The 16,534-nt window shown below is 33.9% G+C and overlaps 2 protein-coding genes and 1 pseudogene across 2 annotated transcripts; 2 read left to right on the top strand and 1 right to left on the bottom strand.

Annotated features, from left to right (window-relative positions):
• Positions 1 to 38: 38 nt before the first annotated feature.
• LOC119191426 lies at positions 39 to 3,986 on the bottom strand. The gene is made up of 3 exons (XM_037445335.1): positions 3,752 to 3,986; positions 3,400 to 3,675; positions 39 to 2,583 (listed from the first exon to the last, which is right to left on the bottom strand). Exons 1-3 carry the CDS (start codon positions 3,885 to 3,887, stop codon positions 2,315 to 2,317), a joined length of 681 nt encoding a protein of 226 aa, XP_037301232.1. The 5' UTR covers positions 3,888 to 3,986; the 3' UTR covers positions 39 to 2,314.
• Positions 3,987 to 6,226: 2,240 nt separating this feature from the next.
• LOC115448995 (transcription termination factor 5, mitochondrial) lies at positions 6,227 to 8,109 on the top strand. The gene is given in 4 exon segments (XM_030176645.2): positions 6,227 to 7,099; positions 7,101 to 7,622; positions 7,625 to 7,700; positions 7,703 to 8,109. Coding segments are annotated over 4 exon segments (1,578 nt in total). The 5' UTR covers positions 6,227 to 6,490; the 3' UTR covers positions 8,074 to 8,109.
• A 3,396-nt stretch (positions 8,110 to 11,505) lies between these two features.
• Positions 11,506 to 16,464, top strand: LOC119191427 (annotated as a pseudogene).
• The last annotated feature ends 70 nt before the right edge of the window (positions 16,465 to 16,534 follow it).

The following is a 16,534-nucleotide window of genomic DNA, read 5'->3' as shown; positions in this document are numbered from 1 at the left end:
TGTAGCAACCATATGAACACAAAAATAAAATGAAAATAAAACACATAAAACACATTTATTGCATGTAAATTAATCGATTTTTATTTTTAATTATGATGTAACTGTAGAATCTGCATGCGAGCTCCAAGGAATCCTAGGAGTATTGACAAAATGAGTTAGTAACTTCGTCGATATTACGTTATCGATGTATGTAGGTAAGACCAGGCAGCGAAAGTGCACCACATTTTTTAAATGTAGACGATGCAAAATAATATATAACAACTATTTTTATACAGACTTCAGAATGTAGGTTTATTTATTAATATATTTTCGGAGGATAACAGGCAAAAATATAATACGTAATACAATATCGATATTCGTATGTTTAGGTTAACACTCGTCCTGGCAGTGTACAAGGTATAACAAGAATGGGCGAATGCACGCCGTGCCCATACCTTGATCCGCGATTCTTCGGAGCTCGCGGACGGACTATATATTCCATTCAACGCTAGATTAATTTTATATAAATATTATTACAAAAACATTTTATAAAATACCTAGAAACTAACTTGGTGTAAACAAAACAATCCAAATATAATATTATAAAATGAAAATTAAAGAAAAGACTCGTATGTCAATAAAAAAGATTACTTAATAAGATAATGTTATGGTCATTGACGGTTATGGTATAAAATAGCATGGCATACATTTTAAAAATATCTGTCTTATGCTGATGATTCATAAATAGAATATGTAAAATATATGTAGTAAAATTTCCTCATTGGCATGAATCCCTTCTAGCCGAATTTCGACCACGGCGGCCAATCTCAACGGAGATCAGCCAGGTACGCAGGATATATTATAGTGCACAAGTGTGTGCGCAGCACAGGTGCACTCTCTGTTCCTTCACTCTCATAGTTCGGTGAGACGGCAATCCGACATGACCGCAGAGAGATTAGGCTCAGGACCAACGGCTTTCTTTCCGAGGCACGGGGGTATCATGCCACCCAGGAAAACCCAGTCACAATTATTTTAGCCCGACCCGGGATTCGAACCCAGGACCTCAGCGCGGTAGTCGTACTTGTACCGTGTACTACTACGCTACCGAGGCAGTCACTCATTGGCATACAGTGGGCATAGCACTGTTACTGCAAGAAATTATCTTAAAAATATGTTAAATGTAGTATGTAAATTGTAAGTTCTACTATATTATGACAAATAGTTAAGAAGTGCTGAGAAAAGTTTGTTGATATTGTCTATAATAGCCTGTAAACAATTAGAGAATACTACCATGTGGCATAAGTGTAACGAAACGAACTGGTGGAAGGTCTCTCATATGTGAGAGTCCGTCTGAGTAGGTACCACCACAATGTCTATTTCTGCCACCAAGCACCAGTGTGTAACACTGTTGTGTTCCGGATTGAAAGACATTGTAGCCAATGTAACATAAGTCTTAACATGTCATCTCAGGATAACAAGCACAGTGAAATACCAAACAATATTTTGTAATTGAAGGTGTTTCTCTTGTTTATGGGCGGTTGTATCGCTTATCATCAGACAAATGGCAGGCTTGTCTCCTTATTCAAAAGAAACAAAAAAACAATTATATAAAAACACCAAAAGCTTGATAGTATTCTCAAATTGTTTGCAAGCTTTTATACCAGCTTTTTTATTTATAATTTGTGGATTTGGATATATTTACTTGTTGAATACATAGTCATCACTTACGTAGGTTTAATACAGAAACCTATTTCTTTTAATATGAAATAGTGTATGCAAGCATGTTTGTGGATACACAAATTAGTAACTGGTAATGAATGATAGAAAATAATAAAAATATGTTTCACAAAAGTACAATGTTAATTTTTCTAGGTATAAAAATACTTTGGCATCTAAATGCAAACATAAGTCTAAACACAATAAATGATACAAAACTGTCCAAATGAAAGCAAAAGCTGTGGCACATGAATTGAACCAGCTTTTGAATTTTTTTATATTTCCAAACATTGTGAATTATTAGTTTGTTTCACTGGTAGTTATATAAACATACAAATTAGAAATATTTTTCAATAACAAAAGTGATTTGCACCACTCCCAATGGACATTGCTAACATTTGAACAGATAAATCAAAACTAATTCTTAATTTATATTTCTTAATGAAATTCAATTTGGACGGATTAGTGCTGCTTACAACATGTTATTACTTCTTAAATCTAAGTACATACCAAAAATGGTAAAACAAATAAAACTTGATACATTGAATGTATACAATGTATCTTTAAGTAACCTTACATCTAATAATGTCATATCTCCTTAACATTCCAATCAATTCACTTAAATATCAGTGTGACCACCAGCATAGCTTATCTTCCTCTCATGCATAGTATATGCTGAAGGCTCACGGCTCTGCATTTCATGTAACCGTTTATATTTTTGTACTCTTGCTTCTACTAAGAATAAGATGCCTGCAGGAAAGAGGGCAATTACTCCTATGACCCCAAGAGCAAAAGCCCAACCAAGGTCATTGTGTTCCCAGTTAGGCATCCAGTCCCGACCATCTCCTCTTGCTCCAAAAATGATTACTGATATCATACCAGCAAAACCTAAAAATTGTTTTCTTAATGTAATATGGAAATAAAAATACATAAGATTTATTGTAGTAATCTTGATCTTGATTTCTTTTATATATGAATGCAAATGGCATGAATGGTGAAATCTGTGATTATGAGGAATAACGAAAAATGCTTAAGGCGATACCTCAAGGTCCATTTTCATACATTTTGTTTCACCTTTAATCTGGGTAACTAAACAAGTATTGGCAAGTAAAGAATTTAAATTCACGTCTAGTTAGTGATTAGTTCTCGCAGTTGAAAGAAAAACGTAAAAATAATTAATAATCATGGATATTTCTGCCTTTAAAATTTCGTCATATTAAATTTGACCTTGAGGTATCGCCTTAAAGTAGTTTTGGAGAAGTATAAAAAAAATAATATGCCTAAGCCAGAATCAAACCCCTTAATTTTGACAAATAATACCCACTGTATTGTTACAGCATTTGATAGTGTCACTAATAAGGTATTTTGGGATGTAATGACACAAGGCAATTTAAAGAAAACAGCTCATTTTCCTATACAAGATAATGATATTAAGTAATGTCCTTCACCCATAATAACACAAGATGAAAGACTTGCTACCAACTATAAAATAAAGACCTAAGATGGGATGATTGTACCATTGTGACCATTTTGCAACTGTAAGCTTTTGCTTCCATAGTTTTTGTTAGATGATTTTGGCTGGTCCTGTCAGTTGATTCCTATTTGAGGGTCATTTACTTTTTTTACTTATAATTAATAACAAAAGACATTTAGCTCAGCAATTATAAGCATCCTCGTAGTAATTTCAAGAATTGTCATACATACCTCCAATAACGAGCACAGTCCCCAAAGTGACTAAAAGAGTCAAATAATTTTCGTCATCTTTATCTTTCTTCATATAAATATACGCCAAGAATAGCGATACAAGTACACAGCATAACGCTATTGTAAAGAAGAATTGCGTTGCTATGAAGAATCCGGGTAAAAGTAAGTCATGTATAATGTAATACTCTTCTTCGAATATCCACCAACAACTATTGAATATAGTTTCATACCAATGATGTACGTCTTCAAATTTATGAAAGCACACCTCCCATAAACCTGTAAAATGTTTAATTTATAATAACACCCACAATCATCCCACCGCAAAATTATTTCATAGGTACTACACCTTTACCTAGTTTAATAAATTTGGGTTCCTTGAGTTTTCCATCGGTTATCAACCAGTATGGGCTAACAAATGAAATTATTATAAATGTAGCAGCAAACGTGAAGAAACCAAGAGCAAAATACCCAGTTTTAGACTTAGTCATTGTTTTTATTTGGAAAACGAAATTAAAACTGATGAAAACAAAACACGCCTATTTTTCGGACTTAGGTCGTTGGTAGAGTTGCCAACTATAATTCTCCAATTCTTAATAGTATATAACTTACTCTATATAATTCTCAATAATTCAATGACAAACCTACTAAATGCGTTATAACTCAAATCGTGTTTTATCAACTTTTTGTTTTTACTCTGTCTTAACATGCAGAATTCTAATTTAGAAAGTTTAATTTCAATAATGTGTAACATGACGAATAAATAATTATTATTATTAGACCATAAGAGAAAAACATATTATATTATTATGACTCAATATAGCATAACAAGTATAGTTTAGCGCCATCCAAAACTTTATAATTTAATGTTATTGGTCGTTCGTTTCAGTTTTTTTATTTTTTGTAAAATCCAGTTTTGGTCAGAGTAGTCCTGAACTAGTCGTACTGAGTCTATGATGTGATGGTAATGCGTGCGCGGTGCGACACCGTTCTGAGTTCTGACGTTTTGATTCCTAATTCCGAGTCGGGAATTCTTTCTGCTCAGCATCTGCCCAGTCTGGCTTTTGCGCCCAATATAGCGATCACTCGAGACTCACTCCATATCACATCATGGGACGGTAAGTATATACAAGATGTTAAGTCGGTGTTGGTTGCACGTCTGCCTACTCTTTCGGATAGAAATGCGTGATGTGTGTGTAGTACATTTTAACAAAATTATACTGGCAATATTAAAGTCTAAAGTTATCAATCTCAGAACAATGACAAGCATAGAAGTAACATTATGACATTTGAGTGTACTCTGTCTTTGACAGCAAGAAATTTAATTGTGTTGCGATCTCTTCTGACATCTTATCGATATCGATAGATGCTTTGTCTATCGGCTATGGTAAATTCGACAGACCTGCTAAAATAAACACTTTTCGGCCAGTCAACTACAAACCGTTGCAAAATGCTATTTTAGATAAAGGTTAAAAAAGATATCAAAACCCTAATTTGGTATTCAAGTACCAAATGAGGTCTGGGTATATAAAATCACTCGTTAAGAAGCTGTTAAATTACAATAAACTATAGAACTACCGGCTCTCTTCGAGCTAAATTTTATCCAATTTTCATTTGCTATTTACAGCAGTTTCCATGCCTTCCGAAACGTCATTCACACATAAATGGTTTAGCATTTAGATTATTAAATTAAGAAAATCTTAGAAATTTCGGAAGGAATGGAAACCGCTGTAAGTAACAAACAAGAAATCGGCCGGAATTTCGTTTAGGAGAAAGCCAGTACGCCTTCTGTTCTTTTCTGACTTTCTTAGGGATTAAAAGATACCCAAGAGGTGTGATTTGACAGAAGCTACTAAAATGGGACAATAAAATTAAAACACAGCGGTATCATTCATGTCACATATGTTTGATAACTTATTTCAAAGTTAATAAAACTTTGTCGAAATGCATAGAGCAAACACGGTGCTGTTTTTCCAATGCCAATTGGGACGAGCTATGGCAACGATCCATTTTGCCTCATAGGATCATCTGTGGGGAATCTGCAATGAAACACACTATGAAAATCAGATAGTTTCCTCAACCCCAGCCTTCGCGCACGGTTTCTAAGTGGCTTTTACCACTTCACCACCGTATATTGAAAGTAAAACGCAATTTATGCAAAATAGTCAACTACAATATACTAACATCTATGTTATCGACAGAATATGCAGAACAACACTATTGAACACGACTACGTAAATTGATAAAAATGAAAAATACTTAATAATTACTGTATCAAATGGCCAACAGCAGATTATAATATGACTACAGCATAATAAAGATTAATTAATAATACTTTTTGCACTTATGTACAGGGTTTAAGCAAATATATTAGGTTTTTTGTTTACTTACCGATGGAAGTTGAGGATTTCAGTTTCATTTTCTTTACGACAAGAATGAGATTTACACCCCATAATAACGCAGGCCATTGCTTGTTCGTAGGGCTATATTATACTTAAACAGCACTGTGTATTTATTAGAATTAACAACAAAAATATTACAAAACATGCAGCCACTCTTGAAAATCACGCGCTGAAGTATAACGTAACTAAATTGTGTGGGCGCGTTTGTGACATTGTTTTGAGGTTGGCAAGTTGGAACATTTGACATTTTATTTGCTTTTAATTCGGCATCCTAAAGAGGACCAAAGGTAACCATTTGATAATTTTAAAGTGTACGCAAGCCGACCTTAGCAACATAATATTTGTCTCGTTCTTTTCAACGGTTTTGGCCTATTTGAAAAAAAGGACAAGTATATGAGGGTAATTTAGATTCATTCTATGTTTGTTCTTGTTCTGAGTTATCAATTGAGATTTGAGACTGACACTTCAGGTTTCAGTTCGCAATTTTTATTATTTCAATCTGAAAATAACGAGTATGCCTAAGCCAGTGACTGGAGTCTGCATGCCAGTCACAACAAACTGTAATTGGAGTAAAGAGGTTATGAAAATTTATAACAAATACTTTGTTTAGTGACTTAAATATATTTAAATTTCAATGAATTACTTAATTATTTTATGTGTTTATTAAGCACATTTTCATTTGCATTACTTGCATGAACATGCATCATTGTAGATATTTAAGCATTTTACGGCATAAACCAATACAAATAGCAATATGTAAACATTATTCAAGCGAAGAACATTGGCTAAAGAACTTTTCTAAACATGTAAACATTACTGAAAGTGAAGCACGATATTTGAGTTTAAAACAACCTGTGATTAAAAAACTGGACGAAACAAAACTACAATGTTTATTAAGTACTATACAAGATTTGGGATTTTCAAAACAGGTATTGTTGAATCAACCATCTTTATTTGGGATAGTACCTTTCACATTGAGATACCGGTACAGAGTGTTACAAGAATGTGGAATAGCAACAATAACGCCAGAACATTTATGTTCTTATTTGCCTTTAGTGAAACAGAAAACCATTAGTCAGTTGAAAAAAAGTGGAGATATATCAGTTTTCATAAATGTAGAAAATAGACTAGCAAGTTATTTGACTCAGTGGCCTACATCAGTGACTACTTTAATTTCAGAAGATGTAAATAAATTATCACTTTATAATATTCGTCTTAAAATTATTCAAAGGTATTTGGAACTTGAATTGGATCTCACTAAAGAAGAATTTAACAGAGGTGTGGAAACATATCCTACAACAAAAACACAGGCCATTGGAAGTTTTAAATGAAGTTTTACAAATCTTATTATCTCAAATTATGATGCCAAAACATAAAATTAAGTCTAATTTATACTTACTACATTCTGATCCAGAAAACATAAGAGATATAATATTAAAATTAAGGACAATAGGTGGTATTGATGTACGAGAAGTCATAAGAATGCGGCCCAAATTAGCTATGAAGAATTGTTTCACAATGATAGAAATTAAGAATATATTATATGAATATGAAATCAACAATGAAGCACAAAAAAGATGCTTTGATATTTACACATTGGCACCAAGTACAGTGAGAGAAAGACTGGAGAGAGCCAGAAACATGCCAGAGTTCAACACATTTTATAATCATCCAAGGTTTTTGAAAATGATACATTATAATAACACAGTTTTAAAAAGATTAAATAAGTTGTATGATAATAATAAAAAGTGTATGAGCCTTAACATATTATCAGGTAGTTCAGCACACTACGAGGTTTTTGAAAGAGCCCCAGGTGATCGGTTAGGGGAAAGGGAAAAGACCTTTTATTTTGTGTCTCTCAGTTGTTGTCAACTAAATATAGTATGAATGAAATTCGCAAAGTTTTAAAAGGCACCCTTTCTGGATAAATATACCATTAGTACAAGTAAAGTTTGTGTGTCATAATTTATTGAAGGAGTATAGTAATGAAGATATCTATGAAAATTGCCCGATACTGCTTTATCCATGGAATAAAATAAGAGACACACTTTTAATTCTCAATGGAGAAAGTACCCCAAAAAAATTCCCAATTTCAATAGAATATTGCAACTTGAATCAGTTGAAAAAGTCTCAGAAATTAAGTTTAGCTCTATACATTCTTGAGAAAAATCACTATTTTACTGGTAATGGAGTATGGACTGAAGAGAAAAGTAAGACTTCAAATAATTTATTTGATGGAGTACAAAAGGAAGGGAATTATGCTAGTAATGTTTAAGAACAAAGTAATTAAAGTTTATGCTGTTACAAAAAATGTTTTTTTATTTTTTAAAACAGGGAAGAGGAGTGGGTATTTTGCTCGCCCTATCATGGCTATTAAAGCAGCAAACACATACCCCTTTATTTATAGACATTATTTATCTAAGTTTTATCGTTGCTGTGATAACAAGTCCGTTTCTCAGTGCTGACGGCATGGCAGCCTTCGCAGTGCGTAAACTTAGGGCCGTTGTGATTGGGCTAATATTGAGATACAACTTGAATCTGGTTGGCTTTTAGATAAACAAAGTTGAACAGCAAGCTGTCAGATAAGCAAAGCTGAGAAACTTTTATGTTTTTATTAAACAGATAGGTTGTCCGAGCTCAATACTGGCAAGACGAAAGCAAGGTAATTGCCCGACAATACCACTGTCGCGGCTAGTCGGCTTACTGTCTTTTTGAATTATACTCTAAGTGTGAATGAAAAAAAAAAAACGTTTCATTTCATACGTTAGTAATAAGTATACACCAGGTATACACTACTTAACTTTTTTTTAACTAATAAACGCATTTTATTCGACTGTCATGGCGACGGGACTCTATATTCTATACTAGCTTTTGCCCGCGGCTCCGCCCGCGTTATAAAGTTTTTCAGGCTAAAGTATTCCGTTATAAAAGTAGTAGTTTCCCGGGAGCCTATGTTCTTCCCAGGGTCTCAAACTGTCTCCATACCAAATTTCATCTTAATACGTTGGGAAGTTTTTGAGTTTAACACGTTTAGGCAGACGGATGCAGCGGGGGACTTTGTTTTATAATATATTTTTAGAACTTTTAAGAGGAACAATCCCGTCATACATCATTGTTGCATAACTTTAACCGTTTACGCAGCGCACGCAACGGACGCTCTCAAAACTAATAAATTGTCCCCGTTTTTGCAACATGTTTCATTACTGCTCCGCTCCTATTGGTCATAGCGTGATGATATATAACTAAGACCACTCCACAAACAAAAGGCTATCCAACGCAAAAATAATTTTTCAATTTGGACCGGTAGTTCCTGAGATTAGCTTTTACTGCTCTGCTCCTAATGGGTATAGCGTGATGATATATATATAGCCTATAGTACTCCACGAACAAAGGGCTATCCAACGCAAAAAGAATTTTTCAGTTTGGACCGGTATTTCCTGAGATTAGCCATTACTGCTCCGCTCCTATTCGGTATAGCGTGATGATATATAGCCTATAGCACTCCACGAACAAATGGCTATCCACTCAATAAGAATTTTTCAGTTTGGACCGGTATTTCCTGAGATTGGCCATTACTGCTCCGCTCCTATTGGGTATAGCGTGATGATATATAGCCTATAGCACTCCACGAACAAAGGGCTATCCAACGCAAAAAGAATTTTTCAGTTTGGACCGGTAGTTCCTGAGATTAGCGCGTTCAAACAAACAAACAAACAAACAAACAAACTCTTCAGCTTTATATAATAGTATAGATTAGTGTATTATTTATTATTATGGTCGGGACAGTCGACACTCGGGTCCACTCGGGCTCACTCGGACCCACTCGGGCCGTATCAAAGCGAACTGCTAGGGCTGTACACTGTACAGCTATGTGACTATAGTAAATACTGCGCTGTTTTCTGAGGTTATTATGTGCAATTTTGTTAGTCTATGACGCGTCTATTTATAAAATCATTGGATGCCCCTAACCTATTAGTATCCGAAATTCCAAAACAAATCAAAATAACGGTCAAAGCTTTTCGTTTCACGCTTACTGCTTTCGTACGTATTTGCGAAATTTTAACTTTGGGAACACTGCCTTTTAATGTTTTAGAGTCTAACGCAGCCGTATTCATACACAGACAAACATCACACCTTTTTCCCCGAAGAGGTATGCAGTGGTGCTCTTAAGACGCCAACTTTACTCTAAGTATGTTCCGTCCCACGATGTGATGGAAGCGACACTGTCGCCATGTCGTGCCCGAATTCCAGAGTCAAAGCTCATAATGAGCTGAAAAACTTAAATATTAATTTACTTGACCTGGGATTCGAACCTGGGTCCTCCGAGTAGTGCTCGCACCACCGACACGATACAACTCTAGTTTATTTATCTATGTAATACAACTACTGAACTAGGTAAGCCACCATGGCAGTCAATACGGACGGTTGGTAATGATACCTCGGGCTCCTTATAAGTTTGTGCTCGGGCCACACCTGTAAATAAACTCATTTATATATGCAATCAGCTAGTATCCAAAAAAGTCTTCCTTTTATAAATATTTAAATAAAGTTAACAAAATGTATTTAATTTAATTAAAAGAGTAAGAATTATTTGAATGATTTTATTGTTATAGATTCTAGAAAGAGTTGAAGAGATCTTGGCAAAAGATTCTTTAGTTTTAGTAAAATTATTGAAGCCAGATGAGCCATTTCCAAAAACCTCGCGATCCGCAGATTTAGTATAGTCGATCTAATATTAGTATTTTTATATAACAATGTTCTTTGTATTAAATCTCAACGAAGACTGGTCTTTACTTTTACTACTCTTTGGGACGTTAGATTGGGTGAATATTTATTTGCCTATGCTTGCAACATGAAAAGTATTATAAATAGACTATGACAATCTTCTATATTCACTATGGCAATGTGCAGTAAATAAGGATGTATCCAAGATCATAGTCTCAATCATTGATTTCATCGAATCATTGATTTATTCATCATTATTAATATTGAAAAATATTTATTGTACAACCAATTGTTGTTACTATCATATTATTTTTACTTACTGCTTTGGTGTAGTAGCAATGTAAACGGTCTTTGGTTTTAGACAATACGTAAAGGACGCGGCTTGTATGATTTTTGTCATTGTCAAAGGTATAATAAGATCAAATGTAGAAGCATACGTTTATATATTAATTTTCATGAAAATGATAAGCGTCAAAGATTTATTTATATGTGCGCTCATATCGGCACAATACGATTTGTCTTTATGTATTGTACTTTCAATGTAGTAGTTATAATACAAGTGGTAGATTTATGAGTTAATAGACACATGGTGCATCCTTTATAAATGTTTTAATACACTTACATACTTGTTAATAAAATTATAAAACAAATATTCAAATAACATTTCATTATTTATAGTAACTTGTATGATATATTTATTTTTATATGTATTGTGAAATTATTTATATGCCTCAATAAATTAGGAATCCCAATTTTTGCTATTCATTTGTAATGTTAAAACTCTATTTCGAATGTTTATTCTTAAAAAAATCATGCTTTTTCGATACACAGTCCAAGTACAATGTTTTACCCGGAAGTTACTTGGCTATTATCTTATTTTTAATGTTCCATAAGTTTAATAACAGTTGCTCATTACCTAAATTCAATAACTTGAGCAATCTCTATAATCGAATGAATCCCTTTTTACGTACATCATAATGATCATCACTACAACAGTTGATAAGAATGTCATTTTGGAATTCCTCTGAAATCTTTACTCAGTGGTAAAATGGCGACTATACTTCCTCGTACGCTTGGTCTTGCCGAATCAATTATTATTAAAAATGGAAATAAGGTAAATAAGGAGCTTATATTTTTTCCAAATCATTCAAAGAAAATATTTAAAATTTGCCATTATATACCCATATTGTCATACACAAACACGACCACTCAAATTATCGCTATTCGATTTTGATGCAATGTCAACGTCGATGTTATTCATGCAAATACTTAAAATCTTAGAAAGTGTTATTTAATTTGTTTTTATAAATATACAATATTTCATTAACAGTAATTCACCTTGGTTACATTTTATTTTTAAATTGACCTTGTCAGTTTCAATTCCAATGTACCCTTACGTCACAGACATTGACTTTTGTTAGGTGGTATGTACTGAAGCAAATTTTCATTTATTAAATAAATATTACGTAAACTTTCTGTTCCGTATGATGAATATGCGTCATCCGATCTTTCTAAACGATTGATATCGTGTAGATTACAAAACATCATATTTTTTATTGATTTGTTTGTATCTCTATCGTGTTGTATCTATGTGTAGCATTAAACATCACTCTTTAAATATTGTTTTTTAGTCTTTGCACTTTAATATAGGTCCATACGGAGTAGAAAAATATTAACTAGATATGATTAATATTTAAGGAATTTATTTTAAATAAAAATACTAATTTCATTTTTTTGTCATTCAATAAAAAATATTTTAATATAACTATTTTATAGTATGATAATAGAAGATCCCCCAGGGTTATACACTTTTTAAAGCTATGAGTACATCAAATACTTACAATCCATTATAGGCATGATTAGGAGCAGAATATAATATATAAATCTATTTGATATGTATAAATAATGCTAACATTTAATGTAAATAAACTAAATGTAGACATGTGTTATTATAATTTGTGTATTTTAATGGCTAGTATATTGGAACCAGCATTGTGATAAACATATTTCAAGTATAATATTTTTTATCAGTTGTTGGCAGCAGCTACAAGCACCAACCTTCCTAGCAAACAACAAGTACGCCATCTAAATGTGCATGAGTATGTGAGCTACACACTCCTCAGGGATCACGGCATCCCTGTGCCAAAATTCAATGTTGCCAAGACCAAGGATGAGGCAGTTAAGTTCGCACAAGAACTTAAAACAAAGGACATTGTATTAAAAGCACAGGTATGCTTAAATTAATTTTCTCTTAAAACATCTGTGTTATGTAACCATTGAATTGGGGCCTCTGTTAGACATGTAGACTGCCAATCATATAAATGGGTCACAATGTTACTCAATTGAATTGTCCTTAGGAAATGTATGTAATTTGCTAGTACAATATAGTTATTGATCAAGTGGCATTATTATTAACGCACATGGTTCTGCCATTCAGTATGAAATTTGACAATTTTATATAATTAAGATCCACCTGTATAACATGAAGTTTTCATTATTTTACATTTTGAGTATGTAAATAATAATGACAAGGTTTAAATTAAAGGCTGGTGATGTTTTTGACAGTTATGTAAGCAATTCTTAACCACCTCTTAATGCTAAAACAGGTTTATAGGTAAGACTGAATGTCACCTAATGTTAAGTTAATACAGAGAGGATTGAAAGATGATAAAATTATCACATAAAGTAGCTTTAGTCATGACCAGTTTGTTATATAATACATGGTATAAAACCCAAATATGAAAAAAGACACTGCTCTTGAATTTCAACCAATCAAGTGATTGATTATGTATTTTTTTAGTTAATTAATTTCCTAGATTCTTTGAATATAAGAATTTTCCCATAATTGGATATGCATCTTGCATGATGGTGGATTTACACCATCATGCAAGATGCATATCCAATTAAAAGAACAAAAATAACGTAAATTTAATAGAATTTCAATAAACACTTCCATTTGCTATGGTTACAAGTTGCCGAAAGCTGAGCTGAGAATGCATAGTGCAAAAACTGCCTTTAGTTGGTAATCAACACAAGTGGTTAATTATTGCTACATATTCTATACAGAACTTGCAGAACCAAATCATTATAGTAGTTTTGTAAGCATTTGCCATGGAACTGATGAACACAGACTAATTTCCATTCTAGATAATTTGCAAAGATTAATATAATTCAAAATTTATGAAAAGTAGTTTGAAATGTGGTGGTGGCAATTAGTGATGGGTCACAACTGGCCTTTATAGGATGAGGTTTAGAATAACAAAATATGTAATGTTTTCCACATAGGTACTTGCTGGAGGTCAGCGGTAAAGGCTCCTTCAAGAATGGCTTGAAAGGTGGTGTCAGGATGGTCGGTTAACGTAGGAGTATTGATAATTTTATAGGAATTAGGTTTTTTTATCAAGTTCCTCTTAATTTTTCTTCACTTAACAAACAGCTTATAGCCTAGTTGGGACTACTGAGACGAATGTCCGCAGATTCAAAACCCAATGGCATGTACCTCTGACTTTTATATAGTTAGATTCTTTGTGAATTATCATGAGGAAACTTGCATATCTGAGAAGTTCTCTATATTTAAAAATTTTGAAGGTATGTGTAGTCTGCCAATCTGCACTAGGCTAATGTGGTGGACTAAGGCCTTATACCTTTCAGTAGTAGTGGAGGCTTGAGCCCACAGTGGGATAGTATATAATATAGGACTGATATTATAATCAGTTAGTATAAGTAAGTTGATATTCTGTTTTTAATTTTTTCATTGTTGCTTCTCATCCCTCACAGCAACACACTCATCTAAGTATTCATCTGGTACGGCGACGGTCCATTACTTACGGTATTCCCTTTTACTGACCCAACGGGACGCATGCACCTTTATAAAAAAATATGCACTTCTCGAGTACATCAAATTTTAATTTCGCTTGAAGCACGTCTTAGGCGTGTATTAAATAGGCCTTCTGAATAGGCCCTAAATTATATACTAAACGGGATATGTGCGAGCAGGCCTGACGCCGCCGGCGACATCGCAGGCAAGATGTTGAAGCAGTTCCTGGTGACGAAGCAGACGGGCGCCGCGGGCCGCATCTGCAACATGGTGATGGTCACCGAGCGCAAGTTCCCGCGCCGCGAGTTCTATATCGCCATCATGATGGAGCGCAGTTTTAACGTAAGTATATACTTTACCGAACGTTTTCAATATATAATCAAGTCGGTACTTATCGTCTTTGGCCTAGTGGCTAGATATTAAGTGCGCGTCGTTCTGGATTCACGAGTAAAATAAATAGTGAACTTTGTATGAATATTTCAATGTGCAAACAGAACAATATCAAAGTAAAAAACGATTGTAATAATATCTACCACAATTTCATTAAATTGAACTTTCGTATGAATGCGTCATACAAGATTGTTACCAAGTTTCGTAGTTTCTGAGGAACTTCCATGAAATAATTGAGTAGTCTTCAAAAGTCTGATATGGGCCACGGAATGACGTACCAATCTATCTACTTTTAACTGTCAAACCAAATGAAGCACTATGTTCACTATCTGTAACCACGAAAAAACAATCCGGTATTTTATTTTGTAATTAATCGTTATATTAAATGTTTTAGGGTCCAGTTATAATCGCATCTTCTCAAGGTGGTGTCAACATTGAAGATGTAGCCGCGGAGAGCCCAGAAGCTATTACTTACGAACCCATCGACATCAAAACAGGAATAACAAACGAACAAGTGTGTCGTGTCATAGACAAGGTAAACTACTAAATACTCAAAAAATACAAAGTATTTCTATGGAAGAAAATATATTGTTTTTATTTCGTTTATTACAGATTGGTCTGAAAGAGGTAGCAAACGATGCTGCAGACATGATTACGAAAATGTACGACCTGTTTCTAAAGAAGGATGCATTACTGATTGAAGTGAACCCTTACGCGGAAGATGCGCTCACCGGCAAATGTAATGATAATAATCTACTATAACAGTCTGCTGAGTTCTGAATTATGTTAATCGCTTTGTTGCTCTTGAAAAGCGTTGATCTCTTAAAGCATTGAGTTTTGAATTCTTATCTGCATACCCGGCAATCAAGTATCGCTATTTCGATTTGAAATAAGCGACCGACTCGCTAGAAATTAGAAATTCTGCTTGAGAATTCTAGCCATCGGCGGTTGCTGTGTATAATAACGTGATTCTTCAATTTCCACAATATCGTATCATATTTTGACAAAAAAATATGTTTATCTGAAAATTTCAATAGATAATCTTGTCTCTGAAAAAAGATAAATCATGCAATAGACACATGTTATCAATAAATTAATTTTATTGCATTCATGCCAGACATTATTTGCGTTGTGTCATCTAAACATGCGTCATCTCTTTACGTGTGCGCATCCTTGTTGCAGTCTTTTGTTTGGACGCTAAGTTCCGTTTCGACGATAACGCTGAGTTCAGACAGAAAGAATTATTCGCGTACAGGACACGACCCAAGAGGATCCCAAGGAAATCGAAGCCGCCAAGTTCAATTTGAACTACATTGCACTTGATGGTACATATTTCATTTATTAATTTAATGAAACGTGATTTTTGAATAGATACACCGATGTTGGTTTTGCGTGTTAGGAAACATTGGGTGCATGGTGAACGGGCCGGTCTGGCAATGGCGACCATGGACATCATCAAGCTGTACGGTGGTGATCCAGCCAACTTCCTTGACGTCGGCGGTGGCGCTACAGCACAAGCTGTATCTGTAAGTATGCCGTACGAACAAGAATAACCTAAGCGCCCGTTACGTATACGTTATTTGGCGGAGAACGTAAAGTGAACGTGAAATAGATCCTAAATGATACAATAAAAATATTATTCTGATTTAATGACTGGTCTGTCAAATGCGCAGATCATTGTCGTCTTACACATACTCGAAAATGTACTAAATTACAAGGTTATTTCACTTATTCGAAACATGTATGTATATTTATATAAAATGTGAGTTTAGTGTTTGTAGGTAGAGACGTATTTATAAATAGA

This window comes from Manduca sexta, unplaced genomic scaffold, assembly GCF_014839805.1.
Source record: "Manduca sexta isolate Smith_Timp_Sample1 unplaced genomic scaffold, JHU_Msex_v1.0 HiC_scaffold_1514, whole genome shotgun sequence".
Classification (NCBI taxonomy): Eukaryota; Metazoa; Arthropoda; class Insecta; order Lepidoptera; family Sphingidae; genus Manduca; species Manduca sexta.
Note: the sequence above shows the minus strand (reverse complement) of the source record. Positions and strands in the feature narration are given on the sequence as shown.